Source organism: Hyperoodon ampullatus (assembly GCF_949752795.1).
Source record: "Hyperoodon ampullatus genome assembly, chromosome: 8".
Lineage (NCBI taxonomy): Eukaryota > Metazoa > Chordata > Mammalia > Artiodactyla > Ziphiidae > Hyperoodon > Hyperoodon ampullatus.
The window spans coordinates 24625388-24652659 of NC_136921.1; the positions used below are offsets into that span (position 1 = coordinate 24625388).

At 36.3% G+C, this 27272-nt stretch overlaps 1 protein-coding gene across 3 annotated transcripts in view; it reads left to right on the top strand.

The window, feature by feature from the left end:
• Positions 1-2161: 2161 nt before the first annotated feature.
• Positions 2162-27272, top strand: part of IKZF2 (IKAROS family zinc finger 2) — a gene marked incomplete at both ends in the record, with an annotated part of 169046 nt that continues 143935 nt past the window's right edge. For 2 of the 3 annotated variants that reach the window (XM_079710110.1, XM_079710111.1), the window contains 2 exons: positions 5723-5756; positions 6567-6671. In XM_079710110.1, the coding sequence (XP_079566236.1) occupies positions 5723-5756; positions 6567-6671 (139 nt within the window). Of the gene's footprint in view, positions 2251-5707; positions 5757-6566; positions 6672-27272 lie in introns of those variants that run through there. The other variant, XM_079710112.1, reaches the window with a different exon arrangement.

Consider the following 27272-nt stretch of genomic DNA (forward strand, 5'->3'; position numbering starts at 1 on the left):
CAAAGGATATGCTACTGCACTTGCTGGGGATATATTTTTTTATGTGTAGTATAACTATAAAAGTGTGGACAGTTATGGCAAAGGCTGGAAATACAGATATGCTCTGACCACTATAAAAATACTGTTGAGAAAAACTGTTAGCAAAGTGAATTTCTACAGTTTATACAAAGGTTCTTTCCCAAAAGTGGAATTGTGAGTTTCAGAGCCAGGATTATTTGACCACAGAGGATGAAATAGAACCCCTAGCCTTTGCATGTAAACATAATCTTGACTTCTTTGGGGTAAATTGGATATACCATGATCTGCAAATTAGAAAGGAACATAGGATGTTAAGAAGAGGGAAAAGTTTCCCCAAATGGTCTAATTCTCACAAGTGGTCATGAGATCTTTGCCATTCTAAAATCTGGGCGCCACTGCTACCTGCCCAAGTCCCCCATTTTGGGGGAGACAGGGCCACCAAATGTCAAGTGTCTGAACACTTAGCCACTAGAGGGAGAGAGTGTACCTTTGGTGATTAGGGAGCCAATGAAATTAACTCATGAAAAGGATAGCTTTTCAAGGGAGCTAAATTAAGCTCTCATCAGCCAGGGGCAAAGACTGTATCAACTGTGCTAGCTTTAGGGAACTTGAGGATGATTCCTTAAGACTTCACAATTGATCCACTTCTACTAAAGTATTAAATTGCTTAAACTATCCAGATACTTCATCTTAATTTTGAATATGTTTTAATTCATCTTTTCTAAGAACCTCCATAACTTTGCAGATACTTAAACAATTTAGCTTAGTTTTTAGGGGGGATTTATGGCAATTTAGAGAAGTTATGTTACCCTTTGTATATTGGGAAATTATATATTATGAACATTCCAATTTTCTATGGTAATGTAAGATTAAAATCTTTGCTATCTATTTGGATGATTAGAATGATCTGTGGAGTTCTATGTTTGGTCTTTCCCAAATATGACTTTAGGAAAATTACTTTTATTAGGATAATTGACAGGTTAAAAACAACACCTGCTTTACTAACGTATAACTCACAGGTGTTCTTAAAATCGTCATAAAGTTGTTGCTAGCCTGAGCCCAAATGATTTGCTCTCCAATGAAAGTTGGTTAATCTTGTTTGCAGCACGGCACCAACTATCATTTTCCATAATTTAAAAAACAAGCCTATTGGTACAACTGTTGTTTAATAAATCCAACATAGAAAGTAAAACTTTAAAAAGTAATTCATTAAAAAATTTAAATACAGGATTATACAAGTCATATGATGTTCATGATTTAGTGTCTATTAGTGTGAATAAATTCCTTCCCAGTCCCCAAATCTAAAGATATTATCCAAAATTTCCCAGATATACAGAGTGATGCTTAAGATATAGGTGATGATTTTATTGTCAACGTATCATTTCTCTTTCCTCAGCAGAAAAAAACCTCAGCAACTATTTCTGGGATTCTTGAAAGGCGTACAGTGCCTGCTCCTACTCTTTCAGCATTGATTTTCTTCACAATCTGTGATATGGTTTCTCAGAAATGCTGTTTGGCAGTCCTGATAATTTCATGTGTTTTCAAACTTAAGCCACCCAGACTACACAGTGCAGTATTTTCAGCTCCTTTCATTTTCCTTTTCCTTTTAATTATAGAAGTCTCTATTCCCTCTTTTTGCAAATGTGGTCAAGAAAGCTGCTAAATGCGACTGTTTGTAGAAAGAACGTGCATTTGTTTTTCTCATGACGATCCACATAAGTTCTTCCCAAATACAAAAGCTGTGCTATAACTAACTGATGATATTGATGGACAACACTTTACTCCTAATAACTTTTTGGACCCTCCCCCGTTCCTTTGACTTTGGTGGATGTGCCACGTGCCCGGTGGAGATAAAACAAGTAGACACTCTAATTTTAAACTTGCACTGTAAAGCACTTTCAAAATAGTAATAGTTGAGCTTCATTTCAGACCTGACTTTCCTTCTCAATCCATTCCCTAGGACCCCTCTCTGCTGATTCGTGTCCTGGTCTATCGGGGCCGTTTTCTGAAATCGCATAGCACAGTTTATTGCGAAGCTGAGTGGGTGGGTCCACGCGCACACCCAGACTCCGGCCAGGACGCCGATCCCAAGCTCCGCGTCGCGCGCCTGGATCGCGGTCCCGCTCCCTTCGTCCGGCCTCACCACAAATCCCAGTTTGAAAGAAAACTTCTCAAGGCCGAAATGAACCTCCCCTCGCCGTTGCAATTCTTCCTTCCGAGCCGGCAGAAAACGTGAGATTTACTACGATTCGCGGGGAGTGGATGGGGGCTGCCAGAGCACTCTCGGAAGCGGGTTACCTGGTCCCCCCCCCTTTGGGGGCGGGGTCCGCCGTCTGGGGGCACCGGGTCAGGGGCGGCGCGGGTGGGCGCAAGGGAGGGCGCGCGTCGCGGAGCCGCCGGGGCAGCACTTGTCCTGTAATCGATTGCCGAGCGCGCCGAGCGGCGCAGCGCGCAGACACGCGCACACGCGCCCTCGCCAGCCCGCGCGCACACACATACACACACACACACACACACACACACACGCACACACGCACAGGAGCCCAGGGCCCGCACACACGCGCGCGCGCGCGCGCACGTCCTCCCGCCCGCGCCCCGGGCCCCGCCGCCCGCCGTCCGCCGCCAGCCCGCCCTCCGCCCGCGGGCGTCTGCGCGAGCTCGGCCGGCGGGGGAGATGTGCTCGGGCTCCGGCGGATCGGTTTCTCGGGGTTTGACCAGCTGTCCCGGGCTAACCCTGCTCCTCGCTGAAGATGGAGGAAGTAAAAACAGGATTACCCTTAGCTACAGATCCACTGCCTTAGTTTCCATCACCAACTGCAGTGCACAAACACACGTTAGGCACAGGAAAGAAAGAAAGAGAGAGGACACACTAACAGTAAACACAAACAAAAGGGTGATGGGATTATTTTACTGCATGCACTGCTGAGGTAAATCTCCGCTTGCCTTTTGCGTGGTGAAGAACAGCTCTTGTTTTGTCTTCTGATTCATAGGTTATATATAAATATGTGTATCTGATTTGCAAAGGGGGGGAGTGTTTTCAAAGTTAAGTGTAATTATATAGTATCTCGTTTTGCACTGTTATGTGATCAAATGACTTGTTGCTATTAACCAGTAATAATAATAATACTATAGATATTTTTCTCTGGGAGGGATGGATTGTGGTTATGATTAGGGTAATGATTTCTGTAAAGGACGCTCAGGGAATCGGGTTGAAGATGATGTCTTCTGCCTTAATTTATCGTCCCCTCCTTGTAGTCTGTTTCTGGGATGTTAATCGATTAATCAGTTCTCATCTCTATAGCTGTCATGGATTTGGACTTGTTTTGCTTTGTTTTAACTTGAATTCCAAGAAAGGTTGGGTAGCCTGGAATAAATTACAGCTGTCCAGATAGAAGGTAATATCCAGATCCTGTTGGAATTAAACAACAACAACCTGGTGTGACATGTAAAAAGGCAGCCGTTAAATCACTTTGACAGGTTCTGGTATGGGCAAAAGAGATGGAATTAAGATTTAATTTATTATTATTATCATTTTTTTGCTAAGGGCGAAAAGCAGTCCTGTGAAGTTGGCCTAGGTTCTTTGCTGGGTTCTCCCTGACTGTCCCTCCCCTCTCAACACCCCTCCACCCCCCCAACCCCCCACCCCGCCTTTTCTTTCAGTTTTCTTGTCTTAGCTTTTGGTCGATTCTTAAGGAACCGGTGGATCAAGTTTTTTCTCTTCTTGTTAATCGCATTGCTGTAGCACTGACTGACCTCTCTCTCTCTCTTTTTTTTTCCTCTTTCCTGAAAGTACGTGGTGCCATTCCTGAGTGACTTTTCCTACTAGACCATCCCAAAGGGACGAGGGGGAGGGGTAGAAGGAGGAGGAGAAGGAGAAGGGGGGTGTTCCTTCTCTCTCATTTCTTGGTTTTGTTTATCAGCCGATCTGTTTGCTGGATTTGGGCTCGGAATGACCCACCTGTAAAGTGCTTTTCCTTCCTCCTTGCCTTGAACTCTGCAGGGGGCTTGGCTTGGAAGGGGCAAGGGAGGGAAAGAGAAGGGGGAAACACAAAAAACTTCTTTCTTTCTCTCTCCGTTTATCTTCAGCCCGACATTGTCACCTCCTCTTTGAGGGGTTAGAAGAAGCTGAGATCTCCCGACAGAGCTGGAAATGGTGATGAATCTTTTTTAATCAAAGGACAATTTCTTTTGTATGTACATTTCGTTTCTCTTTCTCCTTTTCTTTCTTTCCTTCTCTGAGGGTTAATAACCATTTCATTGATGGGGCAGACTTCTTTCGCTTCTCCCTGACGTTTCTTTCTTAATATGTGTGTGTTAAATGTGTACATTTTTAAAGAGATAAACTCATTTGTAAAATATCCGAAGAAATTGCACCCCTTTAAACTTTACGGATGCCTTTCTTTAAAGCCTTATGTAATCATAATTTGAAAGAATTTGATAACAGTACAGCAGGTTGAAATTTAAGTGCTATGTAGTGACTGAGTTGGGAATTTGATCTGATTATTCCATAAAGGAAGAAAGAAAAGTTTTTTTTTGGGGGGGGGTAGGGAGGGTGGTGGTGAAGAAGGGGAGGGGAGGGAGAAGGGAAGTGGTTTTGGAGACAAGAAGTGAAGCTGCCTGTTTTCCAGTAAGTAATGGAGAAATTCCAGGAGCCAGGGCTAAATATACTTGGCGATCAATACAGAAATGGCTCATTGTGAATAATTTAGCTGCTGGTGCAGTGAGAGTTTTGAAACTAAAGGCAAAAAGGACCAGGGCCAAAGGAAAAAAAAAATAAGTAAAAATCTTCTCAGGACATGTCAATTCTTTAAACTTTTTTCTTCAAAGAATACAGTTAGCTTATCGATCTTTTCGTTATGTGAAATCAAAGCTAGGGGATGTCATCTCATACAATTTACTTTTGTTTCTGAGAATTAAGTTCTTGTTTTGTGTCATTGGTGCACGAAAATAATTCCCCAAACTTTGAAAAAGTGATCCCCTTCCCCTCTTCAAAAAGTGTATGAATTTTTCAAAATTGGAGTGTATTAAGTAGGCTCGGCGTGGTATCCAACCATGGTCTGGCAGGAAATTAAGGTTACATTGAACAGGTGCTTACACAGAACTTGGGGTTGGCTAAAATGTCAATACAAGCCTGGCAGTTGGGTAACTGCTGCAGAAACCTTCGAGACATACTTGGGCACGAAGTTTTCTTGTTTTGTTTTGTATTTCTTCTGTTTGTTTGTCCTCCCCCCCTCCCTATTAGAACATGATGAACCAACTTGCAACAATTGTGAATAGAGCTATCTGTATACTCGGGAAGTCCTCAAACTGCAGCTTGATTGTCGGAAGTAGTGAATGGTAAAATACTTCAATCCCAGTTAAAGCTGGCACTTTGGAGGTGTACCCCCTTCCTATTTTTTTCTCTAAACCGAGTAAATTCTGATTAAAAGAGTCATTCATTTCTTGCTGCAGCCCATCTCATAGCACACTTATCTTTCCTATCCTATCTCCAGCAGGAATCAGATCATTTGCAGAAAGAGTTCAGTGACTTGCAAATGAGCACATACAGTACACTGTAGTATGTTTCTTGGGCACAGGTTGCAGCAGCAGCAACATGGGCTAACTGCTTGGATCTTCAAATAAGTTAAGCATTTAATGGCAGATACTGAAAGGAATCATTGTGTTAAGGGTATAATCTTTTGTATTGCAGCATTGCACTTTGACTATGGAAACAGAGGCTATTGATGGCTATATAACATGTAAGTATTCATTTTCATTAATCTGTTATTGGTAATAAAATTATGTTTGTTACCTGTATTGTAATTTCTGAATTGGAAGTTTTTATCAAGAACTGTAAACTCTTACCTCCTATCTGTTCACAATTTCACCTTGTAAATGAGTTTGAGAAAATAACACTGAAGTGAAATAAGAAGGAACTCTAGATATATACCTGCTATATTAAGGATATTATTTAAATCAGTAGTAGCTTAGCAGATCAACACTTTACTACTTTTTTTTTCATTTACTTTAAGTCTAGAATAGGTCGGGTTACATATATGTCTACTAATATGGCATGTACTAAATACTTAGTACTCTGTAACCTAATTTTTCAGACACATAATGTGAAAGAGAATTAGCTCACTCAAGTTGACATTTTTTTTTAGCAAACTGTCCTTTCAAACATCTAACTCTCTGATAGCCAGCATTTTGGAAATGCTCATTAAAAATACTGTGTGCTTAAGGATTAAATTAGATGTTAAAAGAAAACAGTTTTTTCAACTAGAAGATACTTTAGAAATCAACTACTCCAGTCTCCATTATTTTACAGTTTAGATGAATGTGATAATGAAAGTTTGTAATTTTTTAATCGTGGGCTGGTTGTTGCTTTTCGTCATTTGGTTCATTTATTATGTATTTCTAAATAACATTTCCTTATGGTTTCTTTTTAAGGGAAAAATTTATTTCATATAATCATATATGCATACCCCTGCATATATGATTACAAAGTTGGTAATTAGATTTTAGATGACAATGAACAGAGACCAAACGATTTTATTTTGTGAAAACAGGTGACAATGAGCTTTCACCTGAAAGGGAGCACTCCAGTATGGCAATTGACCTCACCTCAAGCACACCCAATGGACAGCATGCCTCACCAAGTCACATGACAAGCAGTAAGTCTTCATTTTATGATTTTTTTTCCTATTTCTCTAGTGATAGACTTGAATTTGTTAGGTCTGTAGGGTCCTCTCACATTGTGGTGTAGCTGCTGCTATAGATTTTGTTAAAGAAAGAACAACACAGATTTATTCCTGTTCATTTTGGTATTGTAAAACATGAGCCTGCTTACTAGTCTGAACTATCCCAAGGTGGCATTTGGGAGCTGGTGCTTACCTGTATCAGGTAAGAAATGTTAGGCTTTTCTGGTTATTCTTTTGTCTTGCCAGGTTTATGACTAGATTTGTTTTTGTTTCTGGGTAAAAAAGTATGGAAACATGTTATTTCCAAAGGACTCTTCAAAGTAAAAAAAAAGAAAAAGAAATTATTTTCTATTACCTTGGCACAAAGCTAATCCATCAGTGGTAGAATTGCAGTTAGTTGCTTTTTTTCTTTTTAAACATGTGAAAGTTTCGTGTCCAAAGCATTGGAAGTGAAATGTAATTGAAAATTTGTGGAACTCATTTACATCCATTTCTCTGACAAAGTGAAAGCATTTTGTTTTAGACTGTCCAGAGGAGAATTGAGAAAATTTGGAAGAATGTTTTGAACTTGCAGGAATAGACAGTTTTAGCTACTCTTTTTGATAAAGGGTCATTCATTGATATAGTAAACATTGTTTTTGTGTAATAGAAAAGCAACTTACATGCTGTCGGTGACAGAAGACAAAATATTTTATTTTCTCTTAATTATAATGTTTCATAAGTTATCAAGTGCAAATGCTCTGTTACTCCTACTTAAACTTAATTTGAAATCGTGTGTTTATACTTTTGATATGTGTTATATTCTTATACAGAAAGGCCATCTGATTTACATGTAAATATAATTTAATTTAAAAGCTTTCTATTTGGGTGACATGTGAAGGAAAAGCATTTTCTTTCCTTTTTAAATGAAGATTTTATAACTAAAGAAAACTGAATCATCAAGTGAATTATGAGCATATTCTTAATATGTTAATTCTGATTATCCTGAGAGAACAAATTTTCTTTCCACTTCCCTCTTACAGTTTCAAAACTTGATGTTATTGTGAAGCTACTAGCTTTATAAGTAGTTAAGACTTCTGAATTATAAGCAATAGTATATAGAATACTATTGAATACATTTTGCAATTCATTAACTTTAAGTGGTTCTAGTTACTGACTTGAAATTTTGACTGAACTATGTGAACTTACTTTACTTATTTAAAAGTTTTCTTTATTTTTATTATTGGGAAGCACTTCCTAGGAAGATTTCATTCTAGAAGCAGTCATTGAAATTCCTTTATCATGTAGGAAGAAAATTAATAGTGATGGAATGTATATTAAATTATAGTGCTAATCTCTTGTAATGGATCTTGTAGCATTAATTTATTTTTTCTGCTAGTTGGCTATTGATTTGATAAAAGTTATACTACTATTGCAATGTAGGGAGTACAATTTTTACAGTTTAACATTTAATGTTACTAGATCCTTGGCAGGATAGATTTTTTATTTTTCAGATAATTTTCATTTAATTTCCTAAAGAGTAAAGATAGATTGATATGCAATTTCTGTTAGCTTAATATTTAGCTATTGTCTTTAGAAACACTGAATATAAGGGGTACGTAATATTGGGTAATCAGACTTTGACTGTCATCCCCCAGCCAATGCTAGAATATCAGCTGGAAAATACTTGTTAATTGGTTAATTAGCTCCTTTATTTGTGAATTTGATTTTGGTTTTGCAAGTAGTCCTTTCTAAAAGGCAGTTCACTCATTTATTTTAAATAAACATTGCAGAGTATGGGCATGATCAGTTTGGACAAATAAGAACTGTGCTTTTGATATTTGAGTTTTTCTCACCCAACAGCAGTAAAATTATGTTTGGTAAAGAGGTTTTGTTCTTGTTTCTTTTTTTTTTAACTTACTAGCCTGTGGCAATTCCATGTTAGTATAGCTTTTAGCTAAGCTGCGTGTGTTTTCATGTTCTTTTCCAAGGAGTTGCAGGTTAAATATTTTGGCTCGCACTTCAGAGCTGTCTGTTGCATCCTTTACGTAGCCTCTATTTACAGTATCTAGGTTACCCACTTAGGTGTTAGATGGAGAAGATACCCATTTTTCCTCTCTGTTAGATCTAGGAGAATATCAGCATTTTAGATTGCCAAAGCAAATAGTGCTAGAGAGGGACTCTTGTCTGTTAATTAGAATAAGAGACCTACAATCGGTCACTCAGATGTTTTTCTGTGACTTGTAATAATTTTTTGTGCATGTGTGACTTGTCAGATCACTTGTGTCTGAGATTACAGGTTTTCCTGAATCCCTTTATATGCATTGCTGACTTTATTATATGAGAAGAACTTATTTATTTTCTACATTTTTTAATATCTTCAAATACTATTCCTAAAGGGCTGTGACTTCCAAAAACAGAATTGCAGTTTTGGTTGAAAGTATTAGAGCTGAAAGTAAATGTGAAAACCTCTATGATAGAATAAGATAGGTTCCATAGCAGCAAGGAGGACAAGAATATATGTGTAAGAGGTAAAAAGTTATTTTAAAACAGTTTAGAAAAAAAAATAAAAGGAATAAAGCCTTTGATTTTATGAAATAACTGACGTTCTAGCAGTAAAGTAACACTACCATGTGATAGCCCACTTATTTTGGCTTTAGGAAAGTGGTCAGTTTTATTCTAAGGTCATAGTCATTTGTTTAGGTTATTCGATGACTATTCTAAGATGAAGGGTATCTGTATAACTTGCTGCCAGCTATTGTATAAAAAATAATGACAGCAGCTATCATTATTTGACAGTGCTAGAAGAGAGCATCGGTGACTTGGGAGAGAACTAAAAATGTTACAGTGCCTGACAGTCTTTGGTTTTAAAATTCAGCATGTAAGATAAAAAGAAGTAAGAGGTATTAGTGAACTTAACATTTTGTAATGACTACATCCTATATTTTTGTGTGGATTTCCTTAGAGAAACTTAGACTTTTTCTTCTAGAATAAGGATCTCTTTGATAAGAAGATGGGCATTGTTGCCCAAGATCATTAGTGTACATATTGAGTCTGCTGACAATCTTCGGTGTCAGGGATGACAGTATATGCCTTGATGGCTACTGGAAATACACAGTGTTAAGTGATTTTAAAAATAGAATCTGGATGTTAAGAATCTGAGACAGACAACTCAGACAGAACAATACAAAAATAATCCATATTGTATTTCGGCCCATCAGATGAGACTTACTTTGTGATTCCTTATGTTTCTGGGTTAGCTCATTTCCATTTCTTGTATAGTTGCTTCAGTATTGGTTTCAAACGGTGCTATACCTGCTGCTGAGTATTTTGAAAGATTTTTAAGGTTCAAAAAATTGTCATTAATCTTATTTTTCTCATTATCATTTACTTTTATAATGCTAATAAGTAAATTTTCTTTGGAGAGAGCTAATGGTGTGAAAATACATTGTGACATAAATTTTGTTTCTATTACTTTAAAACCTTTACATGGATCAACTTTGCAGTCAATACCATTTATCAGTCAGTTTGATGGCCAGGTGGCATGTATGGAATTGGAAGAAGTAGTAATTCTAGTTTTACAAGACTCTGACCAATAATCAGGTCAGGGAATCTAGTTTATTCTTTTTAGAGTGCTTCACATTCATTTTTTTTCTTAGCTAGTTTCCATTTTTAGAACCTAGTGAAGCATAAGTATAGTATGATTTCTATTTTTCTTGTGAGGAAATGGAGGCTTGAAGAAACCAGTTGGCCTCTTAGGTCCCTTAGCAGAAGGATAAAGTTGTCAGGATTGGGATGTAAAACTGATTATTACCTTGTGGGTTAGTTAGATCACTTTATTGATAACTCTTGAAAATGTGATTATCTCAGGGTGCCCACCATGTCCAGTACTGACCCATGTTTTAGTGACAAAAACAGTATTACAGAAGTAGAATAGGGTTATTATAAGGGTGGAATGATAACAGATAATCTTGTTAAGCAGATGCTCTAATGCACTTTAAAAAATACAGCTTATGTTTTGGGACTCACCAGCTTTCTGAGTTGTCTTCTGTAGCTTAGTTTGGCAGTCACCCTTGGCTGGATTTCCATAGGACACACCCTAATATAACACCAGATGGACTTGATGTAAAAGCTTGCTCTGTTTTCAGTTGTAGTACTTAGTTTTGTATATATACCCAACATACCTTACATTTAGTTTTTACTTGTCAGGAAATTAAAAAAATAAGTTTGACTTGATTTCTTTACACCTATCAGAGGTAAGTGTCAGGGCCATGTGTCATGAACAAAAGGAAAAAAAAATAGGAACTAAAGGAAATACGTATGAGCAGGGAATTAACAGCAAAATTTCTGTATTTTTTTCTTTGCTGCTCATTCCACTCCCACCCCCCACCCCCTATCTTTTAAGTCTGCTTTGAAGTAAGAATAAATGTATGCCTTGGAGAAACAAAAGAGCTTACTGTAGAAGTGTTGTTTATATTGCCTCTATCTTTGTCCAAATTTGTCTTCCCCACTGGAAATACATTAAAAACAATGTAATGTGATTGGTTAGGTTCTTTTGGGAGTCTTCCTTCGAGCCATAAGGAATTGAGATCCCTGGGTCCCATCCTCTTCTCTCCTAACTTTGAATATCGATACATTTTGATTTTATGATGTTCTGAAAGATCAATAGCAGGGTCACAGTCCTAAAATGAGGTAGACTATGTTGTTTCTCTTTGCTTTTTTCCTTTATATCTGTTTATATAATATATATTTATTGACCAGTTAGTATTTTCCTTTTGTGAATTAATCATGACTCAGGATCAGGATATCTCTGCTGAAATAGGTAAAGAGTATTTAGGAACTATTTTCCCGTATTATAAATGTGTAATCACAACTGGAGTGAGAGAAAGAAAGGGGGCATAATTTATTGAATATATATAGGATGCCCAGCACTATACTAAGTGATCCATATTATTTCACTTAGTCTCCACAACAGCTCTGTGAAGTTACTCTGTTTATAATACAGAAAACTGAGGCTCAGAAGTAGTAGATTGCAGGTGGTTAAAAATATGGGCTTTGGAGTTATGCAGGCCTGTGTTAGAATTCTTGCTTTGCCACTAGCTTGCTGTATGATCTTAGTCATGTTACTTCACATCTCTGAGCTCCAGTTTTCTTATCTGTAGAATTGGGATAAGCAATACCTAAGTCAGTGGGCTGTTGTGAGGTTTATTTTTTTATCTTTATTTTTCTTCTTTTTCACTGCACTGCGTGACACATGGGATGTTAGTTCCCAGGCCAGGGATGGAACCCGTGCCCCCTGCAATGGAAGTGCAGAGTCTTAACCACTGGACCACGAGGGAAGTCCCTGTTGTGAGGTTTAAATGAGGCAATATTATGCAAAATACTTAGCACAGTTCCTGACACATGCTAAGATCCAATAAATAATGACTGCTGCTATCACTCAGAGTAGGCAAGTTTCTTTTGCACCAAACCATGATTCATAAGAAAGTTTTTTTATTTTTTTTTAAATCAATATCTGTTTGAAATTCAGATCTTTTGCTCTTTCCATTTTACTACATAGGTCCATGGAATGGAGATAGGCATTTCTAATAATTTAGGGTAAAAATGAAAGAAAAACCCCTCTATTATTTAAAGCATCTGTGAAGATTTTGGTTAAGAAAGAAGTAGAGTTTGTCTATGTGCCAGAGATTCTTTTTATTGGGTTTCAGTGTTCCTGAGCTAAGTTTTATATTTTTGGTTACATGTAAAGAAAATCATTGCTTATCATTGGTGCTCTAAAGACAACAGTCTTTAAGAATGGAAAAAGTCCTCTTAGTAGAGTAACCTAGGCATATCTAGAATCAAATTCTTTCATTGAAAATCTGTATCTAAAATTTCACCGTATTTGTTGCTTCTGGTCGTACCATCAATTCTCATTTGATGATACCTAATCTAGTTGTAGGCCTGATTGTTGCTAATTGTGCATTTTGGGGGTAATAGTTTAGGTGTTTTAAATTTGAAGTAAACTTAAAATTATCACTTACAAGCATCTGACATGTTACTATATTGTTCTAGTTGATGAATGCAACAAATATTTGTAGGCTGTCTTTTATGTGTCAGGCACACTAAGGTGAATCCAAAGGTGAAGAGTACACTATTTTTGTCCTCCTGTAGCTCATGCTCTGGTTCGAAAGAGACATCTGAACAGGACATTATGCTATGATAACTTCAGTGTTCTTATTATTATGGGGAGTGAGGGGTGGTACTAGCTTGAGAAGACTTCCTGGAGGGAGATGCTGCTTAAGCTGAGACTTATTAAATGAATAGGATTTAGGAGAGAAGCAGAAGGCTTGTTCACCAAACAAACCCACAGTGGGAGCTGAGAAATAATATGATATGTTCTGGGAAATACAAACAGATTGGTATTTCTGGAGTGCAAAGTTGGAGTCTTAGAATTTGAAGCCAGAGATGACTCTGGAGAATTAACCAGGGCAAGATAATGGAATATCTTTTATAAGAGGAAACTTGGATTTCATTTTCAAGGGAGCACAGGGTTTTAACAAAGAAGATTACTTCAGTCTTTTTATTGACATGGATCATACCAGCTACAACAGGAGTAAAATGTTTGTGGCTGGGGAACACTCTAGGGGCAGGGGGTTCTTTAACAGGCTGTTGCAATGACAGAGTGAAAAGTCATGAGAGTTAGTGGTAGTGAAGATAATAAGGAAGAGAAGGATTTGGGAAATAATAGCTTGAAGTGGACAGGACTTGGATAGTAGGGTTTAAGGATAGAAGAAAATTCATGATGATTTCTAGATTATTGGATAGATGGCAATAGGTTCCATCAGGGAAGATAGGAAATACTGGAGCAGGTTTCCAGGAAAAGATTTAGTTTAGTTTAATTCTGTATACAGAAAGTTTGAAGCACCTGTGGAATTTGGGAGAGGATAGCAATCAGGCAGGAGGATAGTTTAGACTAAGTGTGAATTTTCCTAATTAGTGAAATCTAATATGTAGCTTGTGGTTTTGTTACTTTCCCTCCTGTCTTACTTTAACAATAGCTTAGTATTTCTTTAAAAAATTCTTCCCTAAGTAATTCTCAGCATTTGGTCAGTGACCATATTTCCCCAACTGCCCCCATTGAATCAAAATTCTATATGGAAATGTACGATCACAGGTTTTAATGAACTCTTTTTTGCTTAATGGAGTCCTTTTATGCTAGTCTCAGAAGTTGGATTAGTTGATATGATTGACTCACTGATTTTTAAACAAAACATGCTAGCCCTCTCCTTAAAATTTTGCGGTCTATTTAATATCATAACTTTGATGGTTACATATTAAAAAAAATCATATGCCATACACTCCAAGGCCTCTACTGTAATGATTTGTCTTTATTCTGTAACGTATTTCTCATCTATAAATACATAGCTTAAAACATATGAGGAATCATTTGTTAACTAAGTCCTAGCCAGTTCTGCTACATTAATAGCCAAAGAATTTAATGATTTTATGCAGAACCTTTTTGAAAACCTTGAGATAAATATAAAACTTTGAGATAAATATACAACATGATATATATCATTATATATAATAATATATAAATAATAATATAAATTATTTGGTACATAATCTTTTTTAAAGTTTATAATATTGTGCCCCTTGGGTAAAATAATATAAGGGGAAAAGTGTGGTATAGAAAACATCTTAATCTATTTCCTTAAAACATATGTTATAGAACTCCATCTTAGAAATTAAGCCCTGATTACCCAAGACACCATGAAATTTCAAATGAATGTTAATGATGAAAATAACTTCATCTGAGATTTCCTGTATGTGGAGATTCAGGACTTGCTGTGGAGATCTTTTTATCTTTTAATCACTGATCCAGCAAACATTTATTAAGCATTTTCTTTGTGTGATGCACTGCTGATGCTGGGGCACAAAAAATGTGTTAGTGATTTTTTTGGAGTGTATGTTATCTTGCAAGGTCCAAGAGAATTCATATTTTATTTGAGATATTAATAATCCCATTGCATTTAGAAGCAAATAAGTGTGTTGTGCTCACCATAGTTTATATCCATTGTAGAGAAATGAACTGCTTCTCACCTTTTACCTCTGAGAATTCTTCAAAAGTGTATAAATTTGAAGACACACAATGAAACAGAGACAAAAATACAGCCAGCTTCTAAAATAGGTTCCCACAGGAGAACATTTCCCCAAGAAATTTTTTATAATGTAGGATTTTGTTCTCAGCCTTGTAAGTTCCGAAACTTGTTTGGCAGCACGCATAGAGTGGTCCCGTATCTCAAGGTTGACTCGCATTAAACAAGTTTACAAAATTGATGTTTAAAATTGCAATACCAATTTATGTCTGTACTTTCATTAAAAATAAAACAAACAAAACCTGAACCAACTAATATAGGATCTGGATCACCTCAGTTGGCTTGACCAGATCTTTTTTGTGTGTGTGTACTGACCTATATGGGTAAAGCAGCAAAGGTCATTTGGTTAGCAAGGAATCCAAACAAAGGGAGTTAGTTACATAATTCAAATGTTTAATGGCACCAGACTAAGAGACCCTAATATGTTCAGCATCACAATAGAAATAGCAGTGCCATTTGCATCAGTATAGTTGAAGTCTTTTGTCCAATTCCTTCTTCCCTGAATGGACATGGATTTAGATTCCCTAGATATAGCCTCAGCCAAAATACTTCTGAGAGTCATTTTTTTTTCTTGGCTTCCTTGGCTAAATCCCGCAGATTCAGTTTTTAACTTATACATGTAATCAGGTTATAACCAATTCTTGTCAGCCTAGGATCCATTCATTTTCTTTAATGTAATTTTACATTTCTGCTTAGATTTGTTAAATGTTGATTTTATAGCCTAACTCTATGAAAGCTATCTTATAATACCTATAAAGGATACCCCAACTACTATTACCATAAATTCAAACTTCCATTCACAGAAATGTTGATGGGTGATGTGGCCAGCAGTTTAAGAGGTCTTAGTATCTATTTTAGATGAAGATGGAAAATAACACTGCCACCTGAGAAAGGCACCTTACGTTAGCTGGGTATCTAGGAGAGCTTCTAATTAATAGGTCAGGAGGAATAAACATCACACTAGTTTCATGAAATCTCTGAAGTAGTTCGGCCACAGCAAATGAGATTTTATAGAAAAGTATAGTATTTTAGGTTAGTTAATAGGGAAGGCTATCTTAATTACTGAGTGTGAATTTAAGAATATTTTTTCAAAGCACACAGCTTTATTTTGGAGCCACATGTTGATTATAAAGACATTAATTAGAGATTTTCCAGATGTGAATCTTTGAAGAAAATGGCTATGCCTTATCTATTGGGTTGGCCAAAAAGTTCGGGTTTTTCCGTAAGATGTTACAGAATATTTCTTCATTCCCAGTATACAGTATCATACTGGGTCATTGTAGGAGCCCAGTAATTATTTATTGAATTAAGGAACTGCTTGTGATTCACATATTGCATATATGTATTTAAATAATGTGTTTCGGATCTATTTGAGGAAATTTGGAAAGTTGATTTCTTAGATGTTGAAATAATTCTGAAATCCCATTTTACTTGTGATTTTCTTTGTTAGGGTATGTATTTATTTCAACCATGTCTCAGTCTCAAAAGGGTTTTGTAATCTTCAGATCAGCCCCAAACAGATAATCTTCAAGATTCTAAACGTCTCTTTAGTTTTCTGATTCCATACTAACATAGTCAGTGGAATTCAAGTTAGTGTAAACGTTTCAGTGAATATGTTATAGTCATCATCATCGTCTTCATTACTAATATCTTTATATGGCACATTTAGTGTTTACAGATTTCACGCCACGTATAATTTTAAAATCAGTTTTTCTATCACTTATTTAAAACTGCATGTACAAAATGGAATGCTTCAATTAACTTTTCTTATGCTCTCCAGATATTTTGAGGAGCATATAATTAATCAGTGTAAAGTCACGTTCTAATAAATTAACATTCTGGTGTCTACACCTTTGACATTTTTGTCATTGCTCTCTTATTATCATGGAAGCTGTAGCTCTCCTTACACCTGAGGGTGTCAACTTTACCTACTACTTACTAAGACATCAGTATTGCAGGGCTTGGCCATATTTTGAAGTGCTAGGAAGCTGCATTGCTCTGTTTCTGTTGAATTAACTAAGAATTTCTGGCTGAGGTCTAAAGAGGAATTATTCCTTCTGCAACTATATAAAACATTTCCTGTTATGTCATTTTCATGAAGAGCCTTGTTGTTTTGTTTTTGTTGTTCAAAAGAAACATTTTAGCAAGTAGTATTTACATATGGAAATATATTTCTTTTGTAAGACATGTCTTTCAAGCCTTTTAATCAGACTTATGTCAGTATCTTTATTATCCATATAGTCTGAGGTAGATTGTATTATTTTCATTACATTTGTTACCTTCTTGATGGAAAAGTAGCATTTGTATCCTTTTCGAGCTGAGGATTTACGTTTAACTCCTGATTGAAGTAGGTTCATTTATTTTTACTAGAAATGATTGCTTAGATTATTCATATATCACTTAGAGCTTGGAAATTGGGCTGTTTAAGAATTTTTAGGTATTGAAAATAAGTAAGTAGTACTTAATCATTTTTAGACTGTTTTAAAATTGAAAGTACTTTAAAAATACTGATTCTAATATAGTATTTTGAAATATAAAACAAATTCTGATATATTGCTGAATGTTGCAAAATATTTGAAAGTGGTAATAGATTTTGTTTGAACATAATTGAGAACTAGAGAAAGAAATATGAGATATTTTTCTGTAAGTCTGCTGTTTTTTACTCAAAATATGAATTACACACTGCCATCTGTCTGAACTATGACAAATTAATGACCTAATTACAGTTTTTGGATTCAGTTTTTTGGTAACAAAAAGAAACACCCCTACTCCCCAAGAAAACATAATTTAAAATGAATTATTTTTACATATATTGTGCTAACAATAAGGCTATCTTTTGATGAATTTGAGTAGTTTTAGTTGGTCCTACAGTTTGAGTACAATAACTGGTAACAGATTTAAAGATCTGTTATTTTTTAAGCAAATCAGAGAAATTATAGTTAACTAAACAATCGCTTTCATACAACTGGATGTGCAAGAGAGTGCCATTTATGTTTTAAGTGTGTGTGTGTGTGTGTGTGTGTGTGTGTGTGTGTGAGTGAAAGCAAAGAATAAGGAAGGAAAGAAGGAAGGAAAGACCAGACTATTGGTAGTGTTCACTTTGGCTTTTGTGAAAGTAAATAGGGTGTTTTATCATTTATTCTAAATAGTTCTGAATTATTTGGATCTTTTATAAAAGATCTTTTACTTGTATAATTTAAAAGAAACGAATTCAGTCAACCATCTTCTCAAAGCACGGAGCTGTTTTGTAAGAGAGACAATGATATCTCTGATAAGAAAGGTCTAACCTTGAAATTTCAGTGATATAATAGACTCATGAAATTAGACTACTGCTGTTGATGGTAAATACTGAAGTCAGGGGTATTCTCATATACAAATGCTGTCAACAGACTCACTGAATATTATTTTAAATTTATTCTGAATATAAGGTGTTTTCTTAATGGCTGTAATACAGTGGAATTTCCAAATAAAGTTACATACTCTGGAAAGTTTTTTGAGTGATATTGATTCATAGCATGAGATGCGTAAAGTAAATAATGTTCATATAAGTGTACTTCTGGCAATGGTAAGGAGACATGTAGCATTACGATGCCAAAAGAAATCTGAGTAGAATAAGTTAAAACTTATCCTTAGGTTTCCCGTTCTACCTTGTATATGATAATAAAGTTTACTTTTTTTTTTCTTTTTTTTTTGCGGTACGCGGGCCTCTCACTGTTGTGGCCTCTCCCGTTGCGGAGCACAGGCTCCGGACGTGCAGGCCCAGCGGCCATGGCTCACGGGCCTAGCCGCTCTGCAACATGTGGGATCTTCCCAGACCGGGGCACGAACACATGTCCCCTGCATCAGCAGGCGGACTCTCAACCACTGCGCCACCAGGGAAGCCCAAGTTTACATTTTTAAAAGACCCTTAGTGTCTTTTTCATGTTCATCAATTTAAAATTCCATTGAATGTTGCTCGTTGAAAGGAAAGAGTAGAGGTATGGAGTATAGAGAACAGAGAAGAGAGCTAGCTCAAGAAGAGAGAACACGAATGGCGAATCCAGAAGTGAGGGATAAGCCACAGAACCCACTTGAGTTAGCAGATCTACTGGAGAGAGGAATAGGCAAATGAAAAATAGGATCTTTCCCTTCCTTTTTTCTTCTTTCAGAAAGCATAAATAAATATCTGAATTTATAAGTTAATTAAAGAAGTTACCTCCTGCTTGAGTGATGAAGAATGTGGCCATAAGATTAAAGTGGTTTCTGGTAGAAGATAAATGATAAATATTGATAGTCAATAGAAAGAAGTGTACTTTTTCAGATATCTGAAAGCTAGGGAGTGAAAGATGGGGGTTGACTGGTTAGAAGAACTGGAGTCCTAAGGGTTTCAGCCTAGAAAGATTGGAAGATTGAAGCAGTAGAAGTAAGTCGGCAGTACCTAAAATAGATTGTTTGCTGTCATAACCCAGTGGTGTTACTGATGGGCATCTTGGACTCCTCTATTGCTTTTATCTTTTGCAAAAGTGACTGAAATATGTACTGTGTCTAAGAGGTATCCTAATTGGTTGTGTTCCTAAATTATAACGGATGCAGTCAACTTTGGTCTTGTCCCTCAATTGCCTTTTTACTTCATTTCAGTGGGAAAGGCCGTTGGGGAGTTAGGGAGACCATAATCCTGCCAGAAACAGTAAGAACTTTCTCTTTCTTTCTTTCTTTTTTTTTTTTTCCCTCATGGGAGGCGGCAATGAAGAAGTAACTTGATATTGAGCAGATGAGATGGGGTTTTGCATCCAGTTTTTGTTCTCTGATCTCTTGTTTTTCCATTTTCCTCCTGAAGTATCTAAGACACAAGCACTGAGTGTTTCAAAAGACTTACTTCAGATCATACCCTGTCAGAGATTTAGAATTCCCAGGTTGGCTGTTACCTACTGGAATACTCTTCTAAAATTAACCTTGTGATAATACTGCAGTAAACATTTATCAGACGTGAGATGAAGTTTACACATGTATTATTGTTGAAGGGAAGGTTTGCTAAGCCCATAAATAATAAAAACAAGATCAGGGTATATGTTTAACTGGCTTAAGAAAAAACAGTTTTTAAGTCTATTAAAAGTCATATATTTTATTTGTAAAATATTTTAGACTATTCGAAATGCTTTCACATCTAACATACAATGTGCTCATTAAAACTTGATCTTAATATTTATTTAAGCAGTCTCAGAGGAATCTGTTCTTCCTGGCACTACTTAAGCCTTTTATTTGTTCCTAGAAAATAATAAACATATATTTTTAAAAAAATACAGAACAGAATGAATTTTCCTCTTCCCCTCCCTGTGTGGTAAAAAAAAGTGAGCCCTGATATATATCAAATGTGAGACCTCTAGACAGATATTTCATCTCTTAGAATCTCAGTTTGTAAAACAGGGATATTAATAATCTGCTTTGTCAGAGGAGTGGCAAGTGTTAGAAATAATACATGTAAAGGCACCAGAATGGTGACTGGCATGGAGTAAGTTAACCAGAATGGTAGCTATTATTTTATTGTTAGATAAAAAGAGTATGAGAAAAAACTTGAATCAAATTACCAAGAAAAAGATCCCACATACATGTTGTATCAACTAGTCTTCTAGAAAGGATGTGCTTTTAGTCTGCTTTTAATCAACAACAATTAAAAAAAAAAAGTAGTCCAAAGCATTGCTGGTAAAACTCAAGATATCTGCATCACTGAGTGGATATTTTTGCTCTTCATCTGTCTGAGTGCTGTCAGATCATCCTTGTTTGAAAAGAAATGTGTGTGCAGATATGAGGCAATTGTTAATTCTGTTGTATTCAAATCAATTACTAAAGAAATGAAACTAAAATTACCTAATTAATGCGAATCACAAATAAACCTGGCTCTGTTTGTGAGGGATGTAATTGAAATGGTAATTATGCGGTAGGAATGCACTTCATTTGAAGATGGCAGTTCAGAAGACGTGTTTAGTGGCAGGATTTGACTGCACAGCGTGCCTCCCTCCTGACCTGGCCCAGAGAGGGGTCTTGTTTACTTATTTACTAGATATGTTGGTGAGTGAATTCCAAGTATGGCTCTGAAATTCCATGAATTTCCATACTCACAGAGCTGTGTGTCCTACATCATTACCCATCTCTCTGTTGCATATCTGGAATTCTCAGAACTATATATCAGTCCCCAGTAATGTCCATTTTTTTCCCTCTGCGAACGATCAAGAAGAAAAGTGGACATTCTTTTGAAAAGATTTTATAGCAGAGTACATAATAAACAAGCTACTCATAGGTCATTTGGTTAAAAGATGCAGAAATCTTTGTAAATCCCAATGAGATCATTTAAAGTTACACATTTTGCTTTTCATGTCTGAAGTGTAACTTTTCCTGGGTCTGGGTTACTATGAGCATAGTGTCAGTGCAGTCAGTCCTTAAAACCAAATGATCCTTCTTATCCAGGAGTAGTTTCCTCTCTAAAAACTAGGAAGCCTTTATCACTTCCTATCTTGTTTTACCATTACTCCATTGCTTGTGTACATCTTATCGCCCCTGTGAGACTGGAATCTCCTTGAGTGCAGGGAAAATGACTATAATCTCTACAGCCTGAGGGTAGCCATCAGAGCCTGACTTCAGTGCTGATCAGACTTGGGTTTATAACTTGGGCTGTGCTATGTGTTAATCTCCAATTCTTCCTTTGTCAAATAGGCAAAGTTAGTGCTTGTCTCTTGGGGTTGTTGTGAGGATTAATAAAACACTTCAGTAAAGCTTCTATCACAGTGCCTAACACATTTCAAGAAATATTAGTTTCTCTTTTCCACAGAAGTTAGCTAGCATGTTGCCTTATCAAGAAGGCTGCCTATTAATTTTTAACTACATTATGAGTTAATATGAATTGCTTATTTGGCTAGACACCTTAGAGATGTAACTCAGTTATTTCTATAAGTTATTAGTCAGATTAACCCCACAGGTTTGGTCACTTCAGCACTGTGCGTACTAAGGATACATCACCCAGCTAGTCTTTTTAACCACAAGGCAGTTTTAAAATAAATGGTCTAAAGTTAACACTAGCTTAGGCTCTTGAACCCTCTTCTCAACACTAATTCAAGCAAAATACTGTTAGACTAAAAGCTTCAAGTGCTTAGAGGCCTCACATGACTTCATAAAATGCATCTTTTTAGGCCAATGTTGCTCTACAGTACAGAGATAGATTTTATAAAGATTCTAAAAGATCTGTAGAGAATTTATATATAATATATATATATATATATATATATATATATATATATATATATATATATATATATATATATATAAATTCACCCCAAGACATTTTGGTTATTTGTTGTTAAGAAGTGTGAAGTAAGAGAGATTGTTGAGAAAGTTTATAGTTTTAAAGTTATTATTATTCAATATCCTGTGATAAGCCACAATGGAAAAGAATTTTGGAAAGAATGTGTACGTGTGTGTTGATATACATATATATATATATATACACACATATATCTGAATCACTTTGCTGTACAGTAGAAATTAACACATTGTAAATCAATTATACTTCAATAAAAAAATAAAGTTATTATTATTACTTTGTCTAATGAAGGTTTCTAATTTCCATGATCCAAGATCTCTCAAATCATAACCTAGCCATTTAGTAGACACACATGAAAATGGGAGTAATACTGCTGCTGTTTTTAGTGAACTCTTACCCAGTAGCTAAATCCCAAAGATCATTTAAAAACCCATGAATCAAATGCCTCTTCCTGGAAACTGTACACATTTCTGCTTATGCTAGATTGTGAGGCCAGACCTTAAATTTCTTAGAGCAATCATGATACTTATCACCTTTGTCCATGATATAATTGTTATAACAGTACCTAGGATCAGATACCCAACCTTTAGGAAAGTTTCTTTTTTCCAGTTTTTATCTGAATCCTTTCTTGAAATAATTGATTAAATGTGTCTGAGTTTTACAGACATTTGTAATCATGCCTATAGCTATAAAAAATCAGGCAGTGTATTTAATAGCTTGGAGAATGCCAAGTCTTCTCATTGTTTACATTGTAACATCTTCTTAAGAACTAATCATTTTATTGCTTCTCTACCTTTGGTTTTTCTTTTTCTTTTCTTTTTCCTTTCTTTATTGTTACAACAAAATTGTCTGTTATTTGGAAGTTCATGAAATGTAGTTTGCTTGGTATAGGTTCTGTAAATTAAGCCTATAATATTTAACTGGCATATATTGGAAAGCAATGTGCTTAATCCTAACTGAACTGAAAGTGCTTGTATCTCTATAGTAGCAATTTAATGATAACAGGTCATCTGCATTTTTATGCTGAAAAGAACCCTTTGTGGTAATAAATCTATAATTTTCTATTTGCCATCTTTTTCTTTATTGTGTGAGCAGTTGGAGTTGAATTACTGTAAAATACTTGTGCTGCTAGCAAGTTGTTTTTAATCAATTAAAGTGCATCGTTACCTACTTGGTTGGCTCTTCAGGATGGTGGGGAACTTCAGCACTCCCCCGAATGCTTGCTTTTCAAGTGTGGAGTTCTTGGATACATTTTGGATACTGATATATTTTCAGAATCATGTATCTGGATGGGCACATCTCTGGTGATTAAGGCCTATTAAGTTGTATTTATCACTTTATAATAAAGTCTTTTATTTATTTATTTATTTATTTTTTGCTTTAAAGTGCACTCATGCTTTGAATTTGGTGTTTTACTTCTTTGCTGCCCCTGAGAGACCCTGGGCTTGGTAATTAGTATTTATTTCCAAGTTTCTATTTTTACCATGTGTTTTGATTTTCTAGGTTACTGACTATTGAGATAAAGGAAAGGGTCCAGTTAGTTGCAATCAGAAAGCTAGAAGCTTTTGACAGAAAAGTGAGAAAAATGCGCTGCCCCTCTCTGAGAGAAAGAAACAGAGAGGGAGTGGCTTCATTAGAAGTGTCATAATCAGTGGCTGCCAATTACTCAGTGAACAGAAAACATCTGGTATTCACCTACATCTATTAGAAGCCCTTATGTTTCCATCAGCAGGTCATTGTCTCTTTCTCAGTTTCTTTTTTTAGATACTGGGATGCTTTGACTTTCCAATCTGTATCTGGTACTGGTCCTTTCCTCAAACTCTACATCTAGTCCATCAGAAATAGTTGGCTCCACTTCGAAAATATATCTTTTTAAAATTTTTTTAAAAAAATTTATTATTTTTGGCTGCGTTGGGTCTTCGTTGTTGGGTCTTAGTTGCTGCGCGCAGGCTTTCTCTAGTTGCGGCGAGCAGGGGCTACTCTTCATTGCAGTGCGTGGGCTTCTCGTTGCAGTGGCTTCTCTTGTTGTGGAGCACAGGCTCTAGGGCTTCATTAGTTGCAGGGCTTGGGCTTAGTAGTTGTGGCTCACGGGCTCTAGAGTGCAGGCTCAGTAGTTGTGGCGCACGGGCTTCATTGCTCCACGGCATGTGGGATCTTCCCGGACCAGGGCTCAAACCCGTGTCCCCTGCACTTACAGGCAGATTCTTAACCACTGTGCCACCAGGGAAGTCCCCCAAAATATATCTTGAATTTACATAATGTTCACTCATACATCTCTAGTCTGAGCTGCCATCATTTCCTAGTCTTCTAAACCTAAAATACTACAAAAATTTGTAGCTGGTCTTTCTGCCTCCATTCTTTTTCCTCTTTGCCCCATAATCTACCCAACAGTCAGACCTGCACCTTCTAAAACTGAAACCAGATAATAACCATCCATTGCTTTAAACACAAAACTTTTCTATTAAAAACAGAATAAAGTTGAAATTCCTTTCCAGAGTCTCCAAGATCCTATAGGACATGGCTCCTGCCTCTGTCTGAGTCCTCCTCCTCCATTCTTCTTCTTCTTCACTAAACTCTCAAAATATCTCCCTTCTTTCTTCTCCTTGGACAGGGCAAGTTCATTCCCATCTGAGGGTTTGGAACACTCTTCCTTCATAACTTTGAATGAAGCCTCCTTCTCTGCTGTCACTCAACTGTTGCCCCTTTGGAGAGGCTTTTCCTGAGCACCCTAGATAAATAAGCCCCTCTCAGGCATTCTATGACATTACCCTATTCTATTTTGTTATACTTAATAGTATCTGAAATTATCTAGTTTATTTATTTGCCTCTTCTCTCAACACACGCTTGAAGAACATTTGTCTTGGTCACTGATGTAACCCCAACACTCAGAATTGGGCCAGGAACATAGTAGATGATAAATATGGGCTCAAGGTCTCACTAAATTACTGTCCTTTCCCTTCCATAAATAGAATTCTGCATGCGTGTGTTTATGTGTCTGTGTGTGTGCATGCATGCCTGTGCGTATGCATGCACCAGTATGGTAAACACAGTACTTTACACTGTAATATCTATTCCAAAGCCTGTATTTTAGAAATCTGCATATTGAGGCCCAAGGTCACATGGGGAAAGAGTAGAACAGTGATTCAAAACCTTGTATTCTTGCTCTTGGCCTGGTGTTGCTTCCCTTACATAATTTGCTCTTTCCTGCTTTTCATTCATTTGTTCATTTGCTTCATTCACAATAAATATTGGGTACCTGTTTGCTCTGGAACATAGCAGTTTCTGGGTGCAGCTGTTTTTATGCTTTGGGGTGGGGCCCAATGGAAGTGGTTAAGATTTTCAAGTAACATAGACCTGGGGTCAAGCCCTTGCTCTGCTCCTTACTTTAAGGTAAATGTAGGGAATTGCTGATATTTGATTGTTCTACTATGTGACCTTGGGAGTGTTTCTTGGATATTCTACATTCATTTCCTTCAGCTGTAAATAATAATACCTGTCATAAGATTTTAAGAAATAAATGCAGTAACTTACATAAAGCACCTAGCTCATTTTCTGGCGCAATTAACTGTTATTCTTTGTAGATTATAAATATTTGCATATTATTTTTATAGTTATTAGATATGGTTCCTAAGATATTACTTGAACTATAAGTAGTATCAACTCAGTCTAAAGTTATCTCTTGCCTTCTAGAGAATATGAGTATTTTTCTTACTTGATTGTTATAACGTTTAGAATATTCTTTTCCATTAAAAAAACAAACAAACAAGTTTGCCATCCACAAATTTCACAGTTTCACAAATCCATTGTGGTGTTTCACAAATTTATTTTATTTTATTATGGTAACTTTATTTAGCTTTTCTCTGTGATTTTATTTATTTATCTTTTTTTTTTGCGGTACGTGGGCCTCTTCACTGTTGTGGCCTCTCCCGTTGCGGAGCACAGGCTCAGCAGCCATGGCTCATGGGCCCAGCCGCACCGCGGCATGTGGGATCTTCCCGGACTAGGGCACGAACCTGTGTCCCCTGCATCGGCAGGCGGACTCTCAACCACTGCGCCACCAGGGAAGCCCAATTTGATTTTATATTATACTTAATAGTATTTTAATTATTATGGTTGATTATCTTGATAATTTAATAGTCTCTTAGTACTTAGGAAAGGGAATACTTTATAAAAACAATCAAATCTCATTTCTTTAGTTCCTAGGATGTTTTGGAAATACATTTTTTAAAGTTAGTTAATTGGGTGGAAAAATTACATGTTATAATTTTCAGAAAAGAAAATTGATATATCTAACCAAAAATTCTGATAATATTCAATAGATTAGAAGCTATAGAGAAAATGACAAGTATACCATTGATTGCAAATTACTTTTATTTAGGTTGGATTAACTATCTTCATTCTGTGACTATATGTGCATACTATAGATCAATAAGGCGTTCAGAATGGGATTAACTATCTGGAAGGAAGTGGTGTTATCTAAAACCTACAGCTGGAAAATACAAGAATTAGAAATTATTTGATTAATGCTGGATCACATAATTATCCAATGATTAAAGACTGCTTGGTGGAACTGACATAATGGGGCTTTCTTTTTGGAAAATAATATTTGAATTATAATGGTGTTCCACTTGGTATTTAGTAAAAATGCAATTCACTAAGAATACACTTAGGGTTTAGACAGAGACCTAACCTCTGTAGCTTAGTGGTTTGGCACTTCTGATGTAGATTTGGGGAGAGTTTTGAAATTAGGATGTAAAGTCAGAACAGCATGACTTCGGCTAATGTACTGTTTGCCCTTGACCCCTTCTCCACTACCTGCCAGTAATGATAGGCGTTTGACAAGTGTAACTACCTAATGCCCATTTTATTTACAGTTTTCATAGCTAAAGAATAATAAGAAAACGTCCACCAGGACCTGACTGTTTACCTCTCTAATAGCCATTTACAGATGGTGCATGTTGTGGCTGTCACAAAGCCATGTCCTATAATAACATTTGATGTAAGTATCTGCTCGCCATTCTGTATTGTGGTTGGAGCTGGAGAAATAGAAAACTGGTCATTTCCCGGCAGATAGCAGTAAGTTTCAATTCAGTCAGAATGCTGTATGTACTGTGATAGGTTTATAATTATTACCCAAAGATTGATGGTTTTTTGGTGAGTGTA